The sequence below is a fragment of the Zalophus californianus genome, chromosome 13 (assembly GCF_009762305.2).
Source record: "Zalophus californianus isolate mZalCal1 chromosome 13, mZalCal1.pri.v2, whole genome shotgun sequence".
Classification (NCBI taxonomy): domain Eukaryota; kingdom Metazoa; phylum Chordata; class Mammalia; order Carnivora; family Otariidae; genus Zalophus; species Zalophus californianus.
This window is the reverse complement of record NC_045607.1, coordinates 85,210,275-85,231,865: the sequence shown is the minus strand read 5'-3', so window position 1 is coordinate 85,231,865 and position 21,591 is coordinate 85,210,275. Positions and strand designations below refer to the sequence as shown.

At 46.0% G+C, this 21,591-nt stretch overlaps 1 protein-coding gene across 2 annotated transcripts in view; it reads right to left on the bottom strand.

The window, feature by feature from the left end:
• The window catches only part of DMRT1 (doublesex and mab-3 related transcription factor 1), a 106,231-nt gene that overhangs the window by 46,971 nt on the left and 37,669 nt on the right, over nt 1–21,591 (bottom strand). For both annotated transcript variants that reach the window (XM_027614423.2, XM_027614424.2), the window contains exon 3: nt 16,073–16,356. In XM_027614423.2, coding sequence (XP_027470224.1) covers nt 16,073–16,356 — 284 coding nt within the window. The remainder of the gene's footprint in view (nt 1–16,072; nt 16,357–21,591) is intronic.

Below are 21,591 nucleotides of genomic sequence, written 5' to 3'. Positions count from 1 at the left end.
GTATAGAATTTGCAAAAAGGTTTAAATAAACCGTAGAGTTTTTTAACTAAAGCTTACCAAAAAAATAATTTCAAACCCATGCATGTTAATTTTTTCCTTTAATTCCTCTTATGTTTCTAGAAAGCATCAGATAATAAGGATTATTTAGAAGTAGGAATTGAGGGATTTGAACTCAAACTCACACTTTCTCTATTGAATCCCAAGATCACTGGGACTTCGAGGAAAAGAAAAAGATACAAAGGGTCAGACTCCATTTGAGGTTATTAAATATGAATTTGCCGAAGCCATTCATCACATCAGCCACATTCAACTTGAAGAATAATCTATAAACAACCATCCATGTGCTCACCTGGACATGAGGATGGCTGTATGTACAGCTGACTCTTGAACAACACAGGAGCTTAGGGGCTTCAACCTCCCCATGCAGTTGAAAATCCACATATAACTTCCGACCCTCCCAAAATTTAACTACTAAATAACCTCCTGTTGACCAAAGTCTTACCGATAACATAGTAAATTAACACATACCAACAGTACTCTTAGAATGAAGTAAGCTAGGGGGATAAAATGCTATTAAGAAAGCATAAGGATGGGTTAGCCCGGTGATGGGTATTAAAGAGGGCACGTTCTGCATGGAGCACTGGGTGTTATACGCAAACAATAGATCATGGAACACTACATCAAAAACTAATGATGTATGGTGATTAACAAACATAATAAAATAAAAAAATAAATAAAACTTAAAAAAAAAGAAAGCACATTTATAGGACTGTATTGTATTGACTAGAAAAAAATTCACATATAAGTGGACTCGTGCAGTTCATACCTGCACCATACAAGGGTTGACCGTAGCATTTCAAAGCGTGTGTGTAAATCTCTGAAACGTGAAGCTAAAATCAAATTGTGACTCGTCTAGAAAAAGGTGTGGCAGAATGAGATTTCAAACACTAGGTCCCTTCTAGTTCCCTTCCAACTCAAAAAAAAAAAAAAAAAAATCACAGTCCTGGCTGCTTTTGGATTAGACAAATGGGTAAACAAGGAAACGTTTGAAACCTGCTTTACTTGAAACCAGTAGTACTTAACTGGGGGCAATCTGTCCCCTGGGGGACATCTGGCAACTTTCGGAGACCCTTCTCCTGGTCACAGCTGGGGGTGGGGAGGAGAAGGGTATGCTGCCGGCCTCTAGTGAGGAGAGGCCAGGGGGGCTGCAATGCACAGGACGGCTCCTGCACAACAAGAATTATCCAGCCCAGCATTTCAAGAGTGCCAAGGTTGAGAAAACTTGCTTTAAACTACCCTAGTCCCGGGGCGCCTGGGTGGCTCAGTTGGTTAAGCGACTGCCTTCGGCTCAGGTCATGATCCTGGAGTCCCGGGATCGAGTCCCACATCAGGCTCCCTGCTCGGCGGGGAGTCTGCTTCTCTCTCTGACCCTCTTCCCTCTCGTGCTCTCTATCTCTCATTCTCTCTCTCTCAAATAAATAAATAAATAAAATCTTAAAAAAAAAAAAAAAAAAACTACCCTAGTCCCTGCTTGTGCTCAGCCCCTTACCTCCAGCTCAAACGGCAAAGTTCTACTGAGGGACAGAAGTTACACACAAATTAGAGGCAGCGTTCAGTTCTGCTAAAAGGATATGATTTTTCCTTTATGCAGGGCGGTCTCGTTTCTTCTCAAGATTTTATTTTTTGTTCCTTCAAATTAAACAAACGAACGAGGTAAAACCTAAAAACCCAGTATTCCAGTGAATTATGACTCCCATTACTATTAGCATGTGGTAGATGGCAAGCAAGAGGCATGTTTTATAATCTTATTACCCACCTCAAGTCTCTGAACCAGAGTGTGACCTACAGATAGAAACTGGGCTGGTGGGGAATGTGCATAGTGTTAGTATTAACCCCGAAGGAACACCCTGGGTTTTATTTTATTCAACTGTTGAGGACATATAGCACAATAAATCTGAACCACAGGTTTCCTTTTTATATACCTTAGTCACTCTTTTTTATAGTTACAATAAAATCCCAACAAAACATAAAAATATTAGACCCTACTTCCTTAAAAGAAAAAAAAAAAAACCTCCTAAACACTGTTCCCTGGTTGTCTGGGAGCACTTCAGCCGGGAAGAGCATGGTCTTGCAGTGAACTGCACGCTCCATCCAGGCTGAGAGGAGTTCGTGAAGACCAGACCATGGTCTAGCTGGTCGCGGAGACTGGCTCAGCTGCAAAGCAACAGGGCTGGCCAGGAAAGGGGACAGACTTCTCGAGAACCATATGGGATAAAACTCCCAAGTGCAAACCCCGATATTTAAACGAATAGTGAGAAGATGCCCTTGGCAATGTTGTGTGGTTTACAGCCCTTCAAGTTGCAAAAGCTACATTTGGGATGAACCTTTGATTTTATGAAGAGAAATGTTCTTCTGAAAAAAGGCAGGGCTCTTCACACACTGTGGAATTCCAGGTCTCCTGGTGATGCGAAGAGTGAAGGCTGGGGGCTGACTTTTGCCCTCATTAAAGGATTTCTTTAGCTTTAATAGAAGCTTCTTTTCAAACCCTCCGGACGGGATGCCTGTTCCCACGTTCACCTAATCACACACGGTGAGTCCTCCTAGTCCACGGATTTTACCCAAAGGGCAAGTACCCATTCACCTCCTGAAATACACACCTCATTCATCCTCCAGGATGCCACAGGTCACAGCTGGAAAGAATCCTTCTTAATATACGAGCTAAAAATGATGCCTATGAAGAGCAAATTTCAGAGATGACTGTAACATTAACAGGGCAAACGCTGACTGTTGGGACACCTCTTCCTTCCTCGTCCCTCAGGTCCTCTCACCCAGCTTCCTTAACTTCCTGTGCCGGGCTCACGTTACGGAATGCCCTCCACGTCCCTTCGAGTGGAGGAAGCCAAGGGGACAGCAGGTGGAGGCTGGCCCTGTGCCAACCCGGGCCCTTGCAAGAGATTGCCCCAAAGCCTGGGCGGACCTCTCCAGTGAACCACGGGGGCTTGAGGGTCCGCTGAAGAAGCTAAGCGCTATATGCCCCCAAACGGAAGGAAGGCTCCTCAGAGGGGAGGCGGGAGAGCAAACGGGCAGAAGAGGAGGGCCATGCAGTACAGCGGAGAGGACAGTCAGTGAAGAAATGACACCTCTAAGACACTTGAAGCTGCGAATCCCACAATTCCCAAAGCTTCAGAAAGTCTGTGACACAGGCAAACACAAAATAAAACTTGTGTGAGTGGGGCCTTCTCAAAAAGAATGGAAGGAAAGGAGCTCAATGTCAGGTCTGGATTAACACCAGAGTAGATACAAAACACGTGAAAAACAGCCATAAGATGCACCACGGAAAAATAGGCAAGTTGTTTGGAAATACAGAACCAACACTGATGGTAAGAACATAAAAGCAAGCCTCCCTCGACTCCCAAAGTCCCAGAGAGGGCACGAAGAGTCGTACCGCTCTGGCACACACTTGAAGGGGTGGACACCCCACAGGGATCAGGACCACAAGCACCTTTATCAGTGATCTGTTATGCTTCTCCTTCTTGTGCAGAACAATTAAGATGGGAATATTTCCACATTTTAAAAAACCCAAATTAATTTTGGTTAACTTGTGCTGCTCAATTGGTTGTTTTCACCATCTGCATCTGAGAACAGGGTCTAGCCTTAGACAGTGTTTTCCAAAATGCAGCGCTGTGACTGTGAGTGATCTAATTCAGCAGGCTGTGATCAGCATTTAAAAAAAAAATTACAGTATAGAAATGGACAGAATGAAAGCAAATAGAATAAAATAGAAGAGAAATCTAAAAATTCATTGTATATGGTATGGGTAAGAACTGTTGTATGAAATGTTTCATTTTGTGTTTATATGTATGTGTAAACATAAGCCCTATGACAATATTAAACATTTCTTACTGTGGATCTCTGTCCAAAATGTCTGAAAGACATCAGTATATAAATCTGGTAAAAGCAAGGACTTTCAAAAACAGGTACACACAAGAAAAGCCCATTTTATAAAATGGTTCCTTTTCCTGGACGCTGGAAAGATTCAGACGCACTTCAGGGGGCTCACAGAGAGAGGAAGGGGTGGTCTGTTGGCCGAGAGTCTCGGTTGCAGCTAGCCCAGCGCCCCCTTCGTTTTCCCAAACCACACATCTATGCAGGATTATCCAGCTCCTGGGTCAGTACTTACATCTGGGAGCTGATTCACAAATCTAAACCACAGACCCCCACTTTCCACCTAAAGTCACACAGAGCTAGACAGAAACGCAAGCATCATTTACCTGAAAGCCAACAGAAAACACAGCTTCAGTACAGTAGCTGGTGGAAAAGGGCATGGAAAGTCTGCATTTTTATATTTGGGCTGATAACTATCCAGACACAGGACTGCCCATTTCCACTAACAGGGCAAGTTTCTGAAAGCCTAATAACACCTCTTCAGAAAGGCGGTGGGGGGCTTGTGATGGTGACTTTCTTAAAGTAACTTTCTCGAGAAAATGTTGGTTCTTGACCACAGGACGGATGGACTTTCAGAGGAGGAAAGTAAAGTAAAACTGAGCAAATTCATTGAGAGATACTACAGAGGCTTGTCCTGTGTTCTCACGGAGTCCTCGGTGTAATAATCATTAACATAAAGAAGAACTAACTGCTCAGGGGGATCAAGTAACTGGCTTCCACTCATAAAGGGATTAAGCAGAGAGGCAGGATCCAAACAAAGCAAGGCGGCCTGGGGAGCCTCTCTACTAGAGCTCGCCGCCTTTCCCATTTCCCATTAAGATGTCTGCTGATTATAAAGACCTCCTCACTACCTGTGGCTTTTACCAGTTCTTCCCGTTTTCACTGCTTCAAGATCAAATAAGAAACTTTTTTGTGGGGGGGAGAGTCCGAAAATGAGAAGAAAACAGGCCTGTAATCACACATTCAGGAACTTTGATTTTAGGACCAGAAGCATTAGACGCACCCATATCTGGTCCCATCTTGATGGACAAACTTAATGAACCTTTGCTACCCTGTTCCAACCTACTGCTTTACACAAAACTAGCGACCCACAAACAATATGTTACCATCAGAATCTCAAGGGCTGTGACACCAAGAGATACAGCCCCATCAGCAGTATCGGGAAATAAGCCACTTGGATTAGCTGCTCTAAGAAATATGGATTATATTCACGTCACACATGAGCTGTCAGAAACATTACGATACTTTTAGCATAAATCAGCAGTGTGAAGGGTATCTTATGAGTACTGAACATGACGGACTGCTCGGAGGGCAAGGTGAGACTGTCTGGGGCCAGCGTCTACACATGAGCACAGGCACCAACTCACACACTTCACCTGAGCTGGTAGTAAAAATTCGAACGCAGGCTGCTGAGGCACGCCCAACTCACGCTGGCTTAGCGTCATGGAAAGGCCACACCAAGACTAGGAGGGACAGCCCACCTCCAAGTAACCACAATGACACAAGGATGACCAGAAATCTGTGTCCCTAAAGTGCACAGAAGGGGGGGGGCAGGAGAGGGGACATGAGGGGGAGCCACAGAACCATGCTTAAGGACCCTAAGCTCAGCGATTTAAATTTGGTTAATCCTGTGAAGACACAGGAGTCTCCACTTTCTCTAATATACCAAGTCTCGGAAAACAGATAAGATACGTTACACCCTCCAAGATCTGATAAGACATATCATAAAATATAAGAAAACATCATATAACACCTGTTAAGGCTTCTTACAAGGAAAACCAAGAAAGTGTGCTGTTCTAGGAAGGCAGGGAGATAGAATGGGAACAGGCGTGCCCTCTGCAGTCAAGTAAACCCCAGCTCAAATGCAACCCCCCGCTCAGCAGCTGTGTGATCCTGGCAAGTTACCTCATCTCCCCAAGTGTCTGAGTGTCTGTTTTGAAAAAAACAAAAAAACAAAACAAAACAAAAAAAACAAACTCCATTCTCTAAACTTTTTCTACTTTTCAAATCTTAAAAAGTTGAAAACCCAACTCCAGATCCTATCTTGCCACTGTCATGTACAGAGTATGAGAGAGAGAGAGAGAGAAGAATGTGCCTTCACGTTTTTGGAGTTCATACCATTACTCAAGACGGGATTATTTTGTCTTCCTTCATTCTCCCGGAATTGGCTAAGAACGACTAACTGCCAAAAAGAATGTGCATGAGAAGGAATGAGATGAAAAGACGTGAAAACCAAAATGAGGACGTAACCCCTTTTTTCCCGGTTTCTCCATCTTCTTATGAACCCCCTCCCCGGAGGCTGTGCATGGCCAGGGTGATGCCCACAGGGCCCTGGGAGCAGTCTGTCCTGGGGGTGGTCAGTAAGGGGGTCTACTCTCTGCAGAGAATGGTTAAAAATTAATAAAACTCATGGAGTGCCTGGGTGGCTCAGTCAGTTAAGCATCCAACTCTTGATTTGGGCTCAGGTCATGATCTCCCTCTCTGCCTGCTCCCGCCCCCTGCACTCTCTCTCACTCTAAAATAACTAAGTAAAATTGGAAAAAAAAAAAAAAAAAGAAAGGTAGTAAAACTCATTTAAGTTTCTCCTGTCATCCACTTCCCTGAAAGCTACCCCTGGGGGGATGCGCGAGGCTAGCACAGCACCGGGGGCAGAGCTGGGACTCAGTAAACGAATGGTAATGATGAATGCATGAGTGAATTTCTTATACACACTCTGTAATAATGATGGAGATTTTCTGATAGCTTTTTTTTTTAAGATTTTATTTTTAAGTAATCTGTATACCCAACGACATGCGGCTCAAACTTACAACCTCGAGATCAAGAGTAATGCATTCTACCAACTGAGCCAGCCAACCAGGTGCCCGGAGAATTTTTGTAACCCTGTTTCACCTGTCATATTCCTAACATAGTTTTCTAAAAATAGGGCCAACCAGCCTCTCCTACGCATTCCCTTGATTTTGGTCTTTATTCAAGTAATGAGGGACACCTAGCAAGCCATACAAAATGGGCTCCCAAGAAATTTGAGCCTCGCCCAGCCATGTACTTAAACACTCTGAAAAGCAACTAATTTTGTATCATATTCACATCTGCTTAGGAAAAAACGTAAGCTAAAAGGTCAAACATAAACAGATAAGATTTTGGCCACCAGCCCAACCAAATCAAATCTGAAAGCTTTCAAGAACTGTGATCTAATTATCTGGTTTTCAAGCAGATTACAGAATCCCCAAATGACTGTATTATTTACTGACCTGATGCTACTGTGTCAGAAATCAGGTTGTGTAACAATCTCACAACAGACTGAAAATGTATTTATTTCTGCCCCTGACTGAATATGGAGCAGTCCCCAGGGTACACCAGCCCTTTGCCGGGTTTTCCAGCTCGGTTCAGATCACACTGAACATGTACCAGGGTCTTCCCAGGTTCCTAAAAACCTGAGCTTACACTCCACTGGGAATGCCTGGATGTTACCACACCACTCCAGGCAGGCTGACAAACAGCCCCTCAGGATGTTCAGGGCCCAGTCCCTGGCCTGGATACTCTCCGTCAGCACCGCCTGCCCCCTGGGCCGGGTTTCCAGAGGCCACTTTGGCTTTCTTCTGTCATACGCATGTTTTCCACCCAAATACTCTGCGCAAATGCCCACCCTGTGCCCTGTCGCCGCTAGGAGAGATCCCTCAGCCCACCTCCCACCATCTGTCTGGGGTCAGCTTCCAAAATGCCCACGGCCCTCCCTCAGCTCTGTTGCAGGCCCAGAGCCCCCCCGCGGCCCTGGTTCCTACCCACAACTGCTCTTGCTGCAGGGTCAGAGCGTGCAGGCCACGGAGCCTTCATAATCTGTGAGACAAAACAGCAAGTCCCTCAAGAAGGACGTAATAAACGCCCGATGCTGGCCGTCATGACCATGGCTTGTCACCATCTGAAACCAGACAAGGGGGCAGCTCAAAGGCAGGGAGTGGGGACTGCACTCGTCCAGGCCGCAGAGCTCCGTGGCCAACAGAAGCCCGCTCCCTGCAGGAGCAGGAGTGTGTTGTGAAGGCCCCAGAGGACTGGAGGTATTATTTCTCCTTCAAAGAGAAGGACCTCAGGAGGAAGTATGCTTCAGAAAGGTATAAATGCAGCTAAGATGTGACAGGCCGCTGAAGGGAAAGTTCACAGTAGAGGCAAGGTGGCCCCGAACGGGGAGAAGCCACACACCTTCGCTGCACTAGCCTTAAACTCTCCGAGGTCTGTGGGGGACTCCGTGTTTCCTTAAATAGAAGATTCTCCGAGACCGGCCTTCTGACCTGGCCGAGTCCTGAGTCCTCACTGAACCAGAGAGCAGGGCCTACTGGGGTTGCATGGGAAGGAGTCCCACAAAATGCTGGGCGTTCACAGGGCTGCCGTAAAAAGGAAGGGAAAGCCCAAAGCACTCTGCCTGCGAAGAGTTAAGCTGAGCCTTAAGCGGACACAAATGCCGAAAGCAGCAGAGGAAGACCTGGGCAACTCTGCTGTTGTCATGGTGACACGGTGACTGACACAGAGGTTTCCAGACTCTCACTGCAGGCTAGTAAGACAGAGAGGAAAAAGAGAGAGACGGGGAGGGGCAGGGGTGGTGCTGCTGAGTGAGGGCATTTACACAAAAAGAAAGCCTGCCACCTAAGAGGATCATTTTATTTTCACAAAATGTTGGAAGGGCATAGTCTCAGTAAAAACAAATTTAAAAAATTTTTTAAAGTAAGCTCTAACCCAGTGTGGGACTTGAACTCACGACCCCGAGATCAAGAGTTGCATGTTCTACTGGTTGAGCCAGCCAGGCGCCCCTAAAAGCCATTTTTTGAAGTGAATAATTGAGCTCTACGAAAAACTCCCTTGTCCACATGAAATTTCTCATTTCTCTGTAAAAACCAGCACAGGTAACAACAACCCGCATGAAGGACAGTGAACCACTAGACACATTCCCAGTAAAATAAGAGGACACCAACATCCACTGCAGGTATCAAAACTGAATAATGCACCAAGATCATATATGAGAACTGGCGGTATTTGGGGGGAAATGGCAGTACCCACATTTTTCTGCGTCTAACTTAGATACGCCAAATAAGCAACCAGAAAATGATTAGAACTACAGAGTTCACAAAGTGGCCAGATACAAAATAAGTATACCCCATCAACTCAAGAGAACCTGTAACACTTTCAATCAACATAAACGTGTGTCCCTCTAATTCCCCTTTAAGAAACCAAATAAAGGTTGTTAGCGCTAACAGTCCAAAACAAATACCACATCTATTTTAATGACTCTTTCCTAAGGAAAGAAACTGCTTGGAATGTTCTAAAAGGAATCTGTTCTCATAAACTCTTCTTGTGTCTGCTGGCAAATTCTGTCAGGTTTTCTTTCTTGACAAAAAAGGCAGCGTCCATCCGCCAACAGAAAGTGGCCAATACCCAGCTTGCTCTAAAAGGAGAAGCCTTGGCTAGTTTTACCCGCTGGGGCGGTGATAGTTTGGAGTGCGCAGCCCTGGCGATCACAAGACTGTTTGTGGAGAGAGCCCCTGACCAAGGGTAGAGGGCCCAGGGCTGGGGCCTGGCTCCCCTATAACCAGCTGTGTTCCACAGATCACTTCAACTTTCTCACCTCAGACTTATCCAGGAATCTGAGGTGGCCACAGGCACATCATCCTGGGGTCCCTGATGGTACAGCTTGGTGGTCTGAGGCAAACATAAAAGTGTACCTCAAGTCTGCTTCACCTTAAAACCTGACGTGGATTTTGCATTCTACTTCCTTTTCTCTGACATTGTTTTTCAAGTTTAGGAATATCTTAAAATGCTGTTAACGAGAACTGTCGTCCTGCGAACAAGAGCCAGGTTTAAGCCACCTGCACCACCGCTGGGCTCTCCTGTGGGACTTCCAGGAGACGGGGAGGGGCCCCTGCTGCCCCCACCCAGCACATGCTCAAGAAGTCACTTCCTCTCAATCTTTTTAGCTAACAGGTTGTTCTGATGCTGAGCAACGCTAATGAAAAGAAGAGGCAGTGTGAAAAGGGCCCCATCAGGCTGCTTGTTGTAAGACTGAGAACATCAAAGGGCAGGGTCTTCTGTAAGGCCCTGCCTGGCCCTGCTGCCCGCTGCCCCCCGCCCATCAGAGGTGCTAGAGGGCCATCCCAGGAATGCTCACAAGGGGGCACCTTCTCTGTGCTCAAGCCCCAGATACCAAAATCTCCTTTCCTTCCTGCCTGTAGCTCAGTTTCAAACCCAGGGCCACTTAGATGACCCCTAAGTTCCCATCTCTTTGTCCCCCCAAGACCTGCTTTTCACATTGTTGTCTGTTTGGTTCTCCGTGCATGCTTATTTAAAAAACGAGTGCATCCAGTGAGCTGCATCATCATACATGGGCAACCGGTACCCTAAGACACTTCAGACTGAGCCCAAAATAACCACCAGAAGGAATGAAATCACCTGTGTTGCCACTTTGACCACACCCAAACTGTGGTCCGAACGGGAGTCTACCTGCAAGTCTACACATCTGGTGGCCCCAGCTTCTGAAAAGCAATCCAGAGGCCGCCTGCCAGAGGGACAGAGAAAGGAGACCCCAGGTACAGCTCTGAGCCCTCCCGTATTTATTTCTGCTCACTTGATATGCGCCTCTCCCTTGTCAACCTGGTACAACATGTTTATTTAGGAGATAATGTTGCCGTGGAGGAGTGCACAAGGCAATAAACAGCTTTTGCAGGCAATTAAATGCAGAAGTGAAATTCAGCTGCTGGTCAGAGGAACCAGCCATTCATCGTGAGTCTGTTCCAGTGTCCCAAATGTTATTCCTGTTTCACAACAGGACAGAAATCTGTGATTGGGCCACAAATCTCCAGAGGCTGGAGGCAGACCCAAAGCAATTACAGCAGCTCTCAGCATTCAGGGCATTAACATGAAAGAGTCCTGAGATGCTGGGATGCTGACCCAGTACACTGCTTTATTTCTTTTAGTAGGTTTTGCACTTAGTAGGTGCTCCATAATTATTCGTGGCTTGCTTGATTTTATAGGGATACTCATCGGAAGCCTCACCTTTCCAATAAAAAGTCAATGGTTTTGGGCGCCTGGGTGGCTCAGTTGGTTGGACGGCTGCCTTCGGCTCAGGTCATGATCCTGGAGTCCCGGGATCGAGTCCCACATCGGGCTCCCTGCTCAGCGGGGAGTCTGCTTCTCCCTCTGACCCTCTTCCCTCTCGTGCTCGCTATCTCTCATTCTCTCTCTCTAATAAATAAATAAAATCTTTAAAAAAAAAAGTCAATGGTTTTTTTCCGCAAATAATTCAATGCCCTCCCTACTGATCTCTCAGAAGACTAACTTTAAAAAATTATGATGATCTGCACTTCTGTCGGTTTTTTTCCAGGAGTCAGAAAGGAGCTCTTTGTTGAGAAACATGCATCCTGCTCATTCAGCACACACTGATACACCGAGCAACAAGGGAGGAAGCTAACGAACAGAATGGTGACTCGCTCTGGCCAGAGAAGTGAGCAAGGAAGTCAGCTCCCAGCAGCAGAGCCAAGAAAGTAGATGGAGGAGAGGCTGCCGAAGATTCGGGCCCTTCAGGCAGCGCCAGGGCCTGACCAAGAGAAGATGCAGTCAGGAGAAGCTAGCACAGGGCTCTCTGGGTGCAGCTGTGGGACACCTTCCACAAAGGAGATGCAAAACATGACCACAAGCAAGGGAGCTCCCCATGCTGCCCTCCCCGGGGAAGCTTCCACCAGGTGGGCACAGGCATGGCCGAAAGAACAGAGCCAGGACACCTTCCCAAAACAGGGCCAGAGCTCCATGGCTGTTCCCCACGCTCCTGCCCGAACAGCTTGGTTTAAGAAGGGAGTCGTCCAGTTCCTTATGAACAGCAGTAACACTTACCAGTTGTAAGTAATATTTGTAGGTGTTCACTATTTAATTAATACTCCTCTGTAACATACACATCTTAAAGATATGTTGCCTCATTATAAACTTTGTCTATGCTTTCGGTTTCCTATTTACTAAGTGGAACACATTCTTTCTTCCCCAACCCAGATAGAAGTTATTCCACATACGTTCATACACTTCTCAAATGTCGCAGTCTTTTAATAGTAGCTAAAATGTACTTTATGTATACTGCATCTCGTTACAAAGGGGATCTGAGATATCTAACTAAAATACATATGAAAAGAAGGCTGAAAATTAGATTTTTTTGAAGATTTTATTTGACAGAGAGAGCACAAGCAGGGGGAGGGGCAGAGGCAGAGGGAGAAGCAGGCTTCCTGTGGAGCAGGGAGCCCGATTTGGGACTCGATCCCAGGACCCCGGGATCATGACCTGAGCCAAAAGCAGTCCCTTAACCACCTGAGCCACCCAGGCACCCTGAAAATAGATAGATTAAAAAATAATAATAATGCTTAATGAAAATAAGCCATGGCAGTTAACAGCGGCACAGCCCTTGGTGCACACAGAGGCTTCCACGTGTGGTAACCACCTCACTTCAGGTGTCCACTGCTGCGTACCCAGGCAACAAGCCTGGGAAGTGGGCATACAGTTTCACCTTCACAGACCAAAACACAGAGATTCAAAGGCTATTTTGTATTTTGCTCAAGACCTCAAGAACAGTTGGATCACAAATTAGAAATGAATATGGATCTTCCAGCACCAGACCCCACGTTCCTCTAATCCAATAGGACCTAGATTTCAGTCCAACCTCTGCCATCAACTGACTGTGGGTGCTGAGCGAATCCCTTCAGCTCCAGACCTCAGTTTTCTCTACAGCAGGATGGGGTGACTAGGACCCACTGCAGCTCTGATCATCACTGGACTGATGGTCACCTGCCATTTTGCAAACTGACGGCTTGCACCTATGCAGGCTCTTACATTTTTAATGCTAGGAGTTTATTTCCAAGAGAAGTACTTTTTGTGGGCATAACAACAAGGTTGTAAGTCAAGCTTGTGTTTGTACCTGGTTATAAGGTTAATCCACAGACTCATGCAGCATCAGACTTAGAAGGGATAGAAAGACCATATGGTCAAGTCCCCTCATCTCAATCGTGAGGATCATTTTCTAGATTACAGACGCATGGCAGGTGTGCCTAAATATGCTTTTACTGATAATCACATTCACAGGAAAGTTGTAGGCAGATTCCAAAAGCAACTTTCAGACAGCAGGGAATTCAGTATATTTTAAACACTAAATGCCAAGACGGCGTATTTCAGGAAAGCTTCAGAGGCCCCATTCTCAGCCATCGGAAGTAACCACACATCGGCACTGTTCTAGAAGTTTCTGCCTAATTCCAACCTCCACAAGTGAAGAAAGACAATCCGAAGAAGGTTCCAAGGAGATCTCCAATGAAAAGCAAAATACTTAGGTAGAAATTCTACGCCCTAAAGAACTAAAGAGGGCGGCCTTAGTGTTCATATTAATTGATAGTGGTTGCCGTGGCCCTGAGTTTACAGCAGACCCAAAGATAACCAGTGCTGAGAAACACTGTGGAGCCAGAACTCCAGCTCTCCTGTCTGGTGGCTGTGTGACCTTGGCTAAGTCAGCCCTCTGAGTCTCAGTGCCCTCCCCAGTAAAGAGGAAACAACACAATCTGCTCCCTGAGGCTATGAGGACTCACTGCTCAACCAATGCTGCCTGTCATTACTGGTGCTGTTACTTACTAAGAGGAATGGGCATCAACTGCAGTAGCAGAGAAGGACCTATTTCTTTCTTTTTTTTTTTTTTTAAGATTTTATTTATTTATTTGAGAGAAAGAATGAGAGAGTGAGCTCATGAGAGGGGGTAGGGTCAGAGGGAGAAGCAGACTCCCTGCCGAGCAGGGAGCCCGATGCGGGACTCGATCCTGGGACTCCAGGATCATGACCTGAGCCGAAAGCAGTCGCTTAACCGACTGAGCCACCCAGGCGCCCAAGAAGGACCTATTTCTGCAAAAGAATTTGTTATATGAAAATAGATTACCAACGGTGACCAAGTAAGAAAGAAAAAGTCTTAAGCCCAGCCTCCTGGGAAAACAAACTCATATGTTAAATGATATCTTGGCATCTCTCCTGGGGGGCTAACCAGGGACACCTCTCATCATAGGTGGTGGTGCTAGAGAAAGCAGAAACAGCATCAAAGCTGCCTGTCCCCACAGGATGAAGAAAGTTTGGGCAAGGTTCTTCCTCCCCACTTCGCCAGCCAAGGTGCAGGAACTTGCCCTCAGGGGACTCTCTCCTTGCACACAGCACCTGAGACGTGTCTCCAAGACAAGGCAAGGAGGATGGCTGAGCGAGCCCGTCTCCTCCTGGCTGTCCCTGGGAGGGAGGACTTGGCAAGAGAGCTCCAAGGAAATCCAAGATCTCCACCATGCCCTTCCCAGGTTTTCCAGGTTGAGTAAGAAGAAACGTTACTGTGTCAAGCATCATACGCCTGCTGAAATGAAAGAGTCTGACAAAGTAGATGTTTGACTTTGCTGTAAAGCTGATCATGAACTCGCTGGCTTTCTCTCAGCAAACACTCAAGATGTTTTTTCTCACCCCTTTTCTCATAAGCCAACAGGTTCACCTTCCTACTTTATCCTTAAAGCCTGGAAGTAGCCAGAAAACCAGGACACTTCAATAGTAGTCCCTGCTTCCTGGGAATCTACAGGATGAGTTGTTTTTTTTTCAGAATTATAAGATACTTCTTTCTCCTTTCAGAGAAGAGTCTCTGATAGAAATCAACCTAAAACCTGCCCCCAATAATAAAATCCAACTGGCACTTTGACAGGCTTGTAGGGGTCCAGGGAGAAGATCCATAAATCACTGCATTTTCTTTACACTCATACTATTCTGAGTTCTCACACACATACGCTTTAAGGTCTCTTTTTAAAAGGATGACTCTTGGGCACCTGGGTGGCTCAGTCGGTTAAGTATCTCCTTTTGGCTCAGGTCATGATCCCAGGGTCCTGGGATGGACTCCCACATCAGGCTCCCTGCTCAGCGGGGGGAGCCTGCTTCTCCCTGTCCCTCCCCCTGCTCGTGCTTTCTCTCTCTCTCTCTCAAATAAATAAAATCTTCCAAAAAAAAAGTAAGATTCTCAAAATAAATTGTGTGGAAAACTTATGAAACTGTGTAGCCCAGTGGATTACACTGGACATACTGATGGGCTGAAGAAGTCTGATCCCGAAGGGTAGTGAGAAAATCCAAAAAGTGGGGTAGCATGAATATTAAGGACTTCCCCACACCTAAAAAATGCAAAATGGAATAGAATTGCTCAGAGAACGATTTCAACTCACATTTTTCTAAAAGTGGGCATAAGAAGGTCAAAGATTTGCCCTAAACTCCCAAATGTCTGTCCCACTGTGTTGGAATCAATGCCCAGCTGACAAAGCCTGAGCATGGTAAGTGTACCCAAAATACAAACAGTTGTCCCAGAATCATAACACTAATGGTCGGAGGGGGCCTGGCAGTGATGAGTGTCAGCACTTGTGCGTCCGAACCCCCGCAGTGTGGGGACCCAGCCTGGAAATGCTTTCCCCGCCTCCATCTGCCGCTCACACACTCCAGGACCGAAATGGTTAAAGCTGAGGGAGCACGACAGCTCTAGAACCACACTCCTTCCCTGACAATGCAAAATGCTGTTTTACCCAGATGTTAATTTAAAAGTTACTGGTTGTACACTAAAGAGTACGAATGATGACCTTCATTTTCAGCTAAAAAATCCCAATTTGGCCCAGAATGACAGTGACTTAATTCCTTTTCATGCCTTGCTTCCACGCAAACATACGGATGATAACACTCCTCCCTCCCTGGGTGTAAATTCATCATTAGCATTACTGCCAACCAGAAGGCTGCACCCAGCAGGTTCTAAGCTGCTCAAAGGAAGTGGGGATGAGTCTGGAGGAGGTGAGACCTCACACCGTGAGCCCCTTGTGATTCTGACTCCAGCCAACTGGGTCTTTATGCAAAATGATATTGAAAAAGGAGAAAAGTAAAATCTCAAAACGCAAGCGAATACATGCATACTCGTTTACAATCCCTGCGGCCAACCTCGGGGGTCATCACGTGACATCATGGGAGCGTGAACACCTTTTTGTGCCGTTGGCATAAAGTGCACACACGTGTGCTGGGCTGGTCCTGTGCGCGTACTGTGTGCTCTTGACAGATCCAGCCGCTCTGGGTAACACCTTACCTGCCACTGGTTTCCGGTCTGCCCAGGCACGTAAGGTGCGGGGAGGCTCCGAAGGCTGTTCTTCACGGGGGACCCCCCGAGGGGGCTTCCCGGGTCCCCAGAAGAGGAATCGGCAGCCAAGGCCATGGAGTACTGCGGGTAGTTGTACAGATTGTTGTAGTATGGGAACAGAGACGGCTGGTAAAAGCTGCTGTAGTAGGTGGGGTCAGACACCAGGTCAGGTGTGTTCTCCACGTGCCCTCTGCTGGTGACAGCAGGAATATCCTGGATGACCATGCGTCCCTCTAGAAAGAAAGAAAGAAAGAAAGAAAGAAAGACCACATGGTATTAATGTGGAGGTCCACAGAGCTTTTGCTCGAAACGCTGGCGACCTATGGCCTTTCTCATCTGCAAAGGGGCAGAGCAAGGCTCTGTAACATGCTGCTTCCTCCTAGGGCCGTAACAAAGGACAAGTCTGGAAGGCTGGCCGAACTCGTGACACAGCTGGTCGACCCCTGCTGGTTAGTTCTTTTTACTGAGCATACCTAAAACATTTTAGTAACATAAAGCTTGACCAGATCTAACTTCTACCCAGATAATCCTACTATCCTAATGTTAAGAAATTAGAGATCAAATCTAGTTAACTTGGCTGTCTGCATCCTTTTTACAACAAAATTAACTGTACTTCACTTTAAATAAATAGAAAAATCCCAGTGCCCAAACTATGGTAGTCATGTAGTTATGTCAAAGAGCCAAAGTGAAAGGCTAAGAGTTGAAGCAAACATTGTTTCCTTTACTTCCTTCCACGGCTGATACCAAATCCTTCAGGAGTCTGGACAATGGTATATATCAGGGGTAGACAAACTTCTGTAAAAGGTCAGTAACTATTTCAGGCTTTGTGAGCCATTCAAATGAAGAATGTCCAGGTTGCTGAGTGGTTGTGTTGCAGTAAAACTTTATTCACAAGCACAGGCAGTGGGCCGAAGCAGCCCAAAGGCTGTAGTTTCTCAACCCTGGCTCTAGATTTTAAACTGTGTCGATGCCAATAAACAAGCAGACTTCTAAGTCATCTCTCCAATGGACATCCATTAAACAATGTTCAACAAGTGGGTCCACGTGCCTGAAAGGGCTGCAAGGTGTCAGGATGCCCCTCCCTCGGGAGTCTACAGCCTAGGGCGAAACGTGATGGAATTACAAATAACAGCAAGGATTATCACACAGGAAGACCCATACGCTTTTATGGGAAACCTAAAGGCTGGAAAGATGACTTGCAGCCTAGAAAGGATTACAGAGCTCTTGGGAGAAAAAAGCTGCATCCCAGCTGCACTTTAATGGAGGAACAGAACAAGGTGGAGGTGGAAAATGAGAACAAGCGTCCTGAGACAAAGGAATGGGAGCGGGAAAGCGGGAGGGTTTGGGAGTGCTGGACAGGGCGGTGCGGTCGAAGGACTGGGTGGTGGGAAAGGCAGGGAGAGACGGAGCTGCAGCAAGGGGTAGGGAAGCCCCCACCAGCCCTCCGGACCCTGCAGGGTGTGGCAGGACCTGGGGAGGATTTCTGAGCCGGGAGCAGACGGTCAGATCTGTGTTCCGGAGTGCTTGACCTGGTGGCAATCTTACGACACGCAAAGGGAAGAGAGACCTGACGTGTGCAAACAGAAGCGAGGGGCCTGTGCCATGGGCCGGGAGACAACTCAGCAGACCTGGAGGGCCCGGCTGGACAGACGATGGGAAAAGGGGAAGCTGGTGTTGCAGGGGGGAGGGAGGCGGGGTGCTCTGCTGAATGGAGGCGACCCCGGAGGCCTGCCCAGGCTACCAATGAGGGTGGGCAGAGGAGAGGCTCTGAGAGCCAGGAGCCAAGGAGGTGCTGGCTGCCTCTCGGGAGAGCAGGAGGGAGTCACTGCTACAAAAGTATGTTCTGGGAGAAGCAAAGGGAGCCGGTGGTGGAAGCGGGAGAACGGAGGAGAGAACACACTGTCACACAGGCCAAAGGTGATGTGGATCCTGGAGGGGCCAGGATGCCCTGTCAACTGATGCCAAGAGATCAGGCAAATCAGTTCTGGGAAAGACCAACTGAGGACCAGGTCTTGAGGGCCCTGTGGTTTTTGCACAATGGAAGGAGCAGAAGCATGCAAGAGATGGAGGAGCAAGTAAGCAATGAGGAAACAGACCAGATGAGCACAGCCAAGAGCTTTCTCTTCACCAGAAAGTTGGTCCAGCAAGCAAGCAGGCAGCATGCCTCCAGGCTCACCTGTGCATCCCCATACCGAGCTCAGTACGGGACACGCAGTGGTCAGTATTTGCAGGATGGATCAATGTGTAATGGTTTTCCAAGTAGCCAGACATCAAAATAAATGTGAGGAAGACATAGAAGCTCCAAGGAATAATAAGATGTTATTTCATTTTAAAACCACAGGTAAGCGGAGAGAAGCCAGTGGACAGAAATTCCCCAGTCAATGCATGGCCCAGAGCAGGTGCTCAGTATGTGGCTGTATGTGGAAGGAGAAAGAAAAAATATAAAAAAGGTGCAAGCTCTGGAAGGTATTTTTACAACCTCATTTTAAAGTCAGTGCTAAAGTCTCTTTTCTCTGAAAGAACCCCAAATCCACCCACCTTAACCTCCTGCCAGTGTTCCGTCAAGCCACTATTTTATTATATTTCTTTTTCTTCTTTTCTCTTCCCAACTAATGAGATGAGAAATTCCAATTTTGTTATTCTATACCACATTTGGAGAAGGCACATGCCCATTCCCTCCTCCTGAACTCCCCTACTTTTTCTTATTTTCAACACCAATTTCATGGCATAACAGGTGGTTTTCAGTAGCTGATTCTTTTGTGTTTAATGTCATGTCTTCATTGTTTTCCAGATTACATAAGCAATATAAATTTTGCAAAAATGACAAATTATATGGATATATAAATCAGAGAAGGAATGAATGACATGCTTTTTAAAATATTTTATTTAAATTTCATTTAGTTAGCATACAGTGTATTATTAGTTTCAGGGGTAGAACTTAGTGATTCATCAGTTGCTTGTAACACCCAGTGCACATTACATCATGTGCCCTCCTTAATGCCTATCACCCAGGTACCCCCCCCCACCCTCCTACCTACCTCCCCTCCAGCAACCCTCAGCATGTTTCCTAGAGTTAAGAGTCTCCTATAGCTTGCCTCCCTGTTTTTATCTTATTTTATTTTTCCTTCCCTTCCCCACGTTCATCTGTTTTGTTTATTAAATTCCACGAGTGAAATCATATGGTAGGTCTTTCTCTGCTGACTTATTTTGCTTAGCATAATACCCTGTAGTTCCATCCATGTTGTGACAAATGGCAAGATTTCATTCTTTCTGATTGCTGAGTAATATTCCATTGTATATATGTACCACATCTTCTTTATCCATTCATCTGTTGATGGGACATCTGGGCTCTTTCCATAGTTTGCCTCTTGTGGACATTGTTGCCATAAACACTGGGATGTAGGTGTCCCTCTGAATCACTATGTTTGTATCCTTTAGGTAAATACCTAGTAGTGCAATTGTTGGATCGTAGAGTAGCTCTATTTTCAACTGTTTGAGGAACCTCCATACTGTTTTCCAGAGTGGCTGCACCAGCTTGCATTCCCACCAACAGTGTAGGAGGGTTCCCCTTTCTCCTCATCCTTGCCAACACCTGTTGTTTCCTGACTTGTTAATTTTAGCATTCTGCCTGGTGTGAGGTGGTATCTCATTGAGATTTTGATTTGTATTTCCCTGATGCCAAGTGATGTTGAGTACTTTTTCATGCATCTGTTGGCCATTTGGATATCTTCTTTGGAGAAATGTCTGTTCATGTCTTCTACCCATTTCTTGACTGGATTTTTTGCTTTTTTGGTGTTGAGTTTGATAAAGTTCTTTAGAGATTTTGGATACTAGCCCTTTATCTGATATATCATGAATGACAGATCTTTTTTTTTTAAAGATTTATTTATCTATTTGACAGAGACACAGCAAGAGAGGGAACACAGGCAGGGGGAGTGGGAGAGGGAGAAGCAGGCTTCCTGTGGAGCAAGGAGCCTGATGCGGGGCTCGATCCCAGGACCCTGGGATCATGACCTGAGCCGAAGGCAGACGCTTAACGACTGAGCCACCCAGGCGCCCCATGAATGACATATTCTTAACCACTCAGTCACAAGCACTGGTGGGACATCCATATACAATCCCACAGACATTTAGGAAGGCATTTTAGATGTTTTTCCATGTCCCTGCAGTGGGAAAAACTGGATACCCCTTACAACCTGCCCTTCAAAAGCAAGGTTCTCAGTTAAAAAAACAAAAAACACAAAACACAGCAAAATACATTACTTAAGAGTTAAACAGAACCCCAAGAACACAGGCATTCTAAGATTAGGATACAGGTTCATGAATTTCTGCATCACAACCTTAGAACCTTTTATCAGGTCTCAGCTTTACCCAGCAACAAAATGATGTCCGTAATAATTCTCGAGGTAACAAGAGGATGGCTTGAACAAACTCCACAGTGAACCTCAAATGAACTGCTGTGTCAGGTCAGAGCAGGGATTTGTTTTGCTACAGCAGACTGCAATTAGCTAATGATGCCATCATTTTCCCACTTACCCATATTTAATTTCTTCTTTCAAATTATATTGAGCATTTAAGAATAAATTAAGATACGTGTTGGAAAAGTTTCATTTCATACGAGTATTTAAATAATAAAAATCATTTGAGCTCTTTAAGAATAGATGCCTAAATGTTTTCCAATCCTAAAATGTTTAAGCACTCTTAAATGACATTTTAGGGGCACCTGGGTGGCTCAACTGGTTAAGCGTCCAACTCTTGACTGCAGCTCAGGTCATGATCTCAGGGTTGTGAGAGAGCTGGGCATGGAGACTGCTTAGGATGCTCTCTCTCCCTCTCTCTCTGCCCCTCACCCACCACTCTCTCTCCCCCTCTTAAAGAAAAAAAGAAAAAGTGACATTTTAAAAAGGTCTAGGGACATGTGGAACTATTAAACACTGTATCTTATAAATCACAAATTTCACTTCCAAGTTCACATCAAAACTCTTGGTCAATGTTAAAAACAGCTTTATGACTCTCAGCCTCTATGTGCATGCTACTAGTACATGGAAATTTCCCAAGGTTGAAATAAACACCCACAAACGGCAGGTGTCTAATCCAGTGGTGCTCAGAATGTGGTCCTTGCAGCACTCGCATCAGCACCACTTTCAGAAAAGCACACTCTTGGACCCCATCACAGACCCACTCAATCAGAAACTCTGAGGGTTGGGCCCAGCAGTCTTGAGCTTTAACAAAGCCCTCAGAAGGCTCCGATGCACTCAAAGATCGAGAATCACTGGTCTACTTTAAAGATTCAAAGCAACTGTTCCGTACATTATCCCTAAAAATGTGACGCCTGACTGCATTAATGTGACACTCCTCAATGGCTACCAAGTAAGACCATGCCAATCAATACCACTTTAACCAAAATCTCTGCAGAGCTCCAATTGCAAGCAGTGTGTTTCCTGCTGCCAAATGGTTCCGTGGCCTAC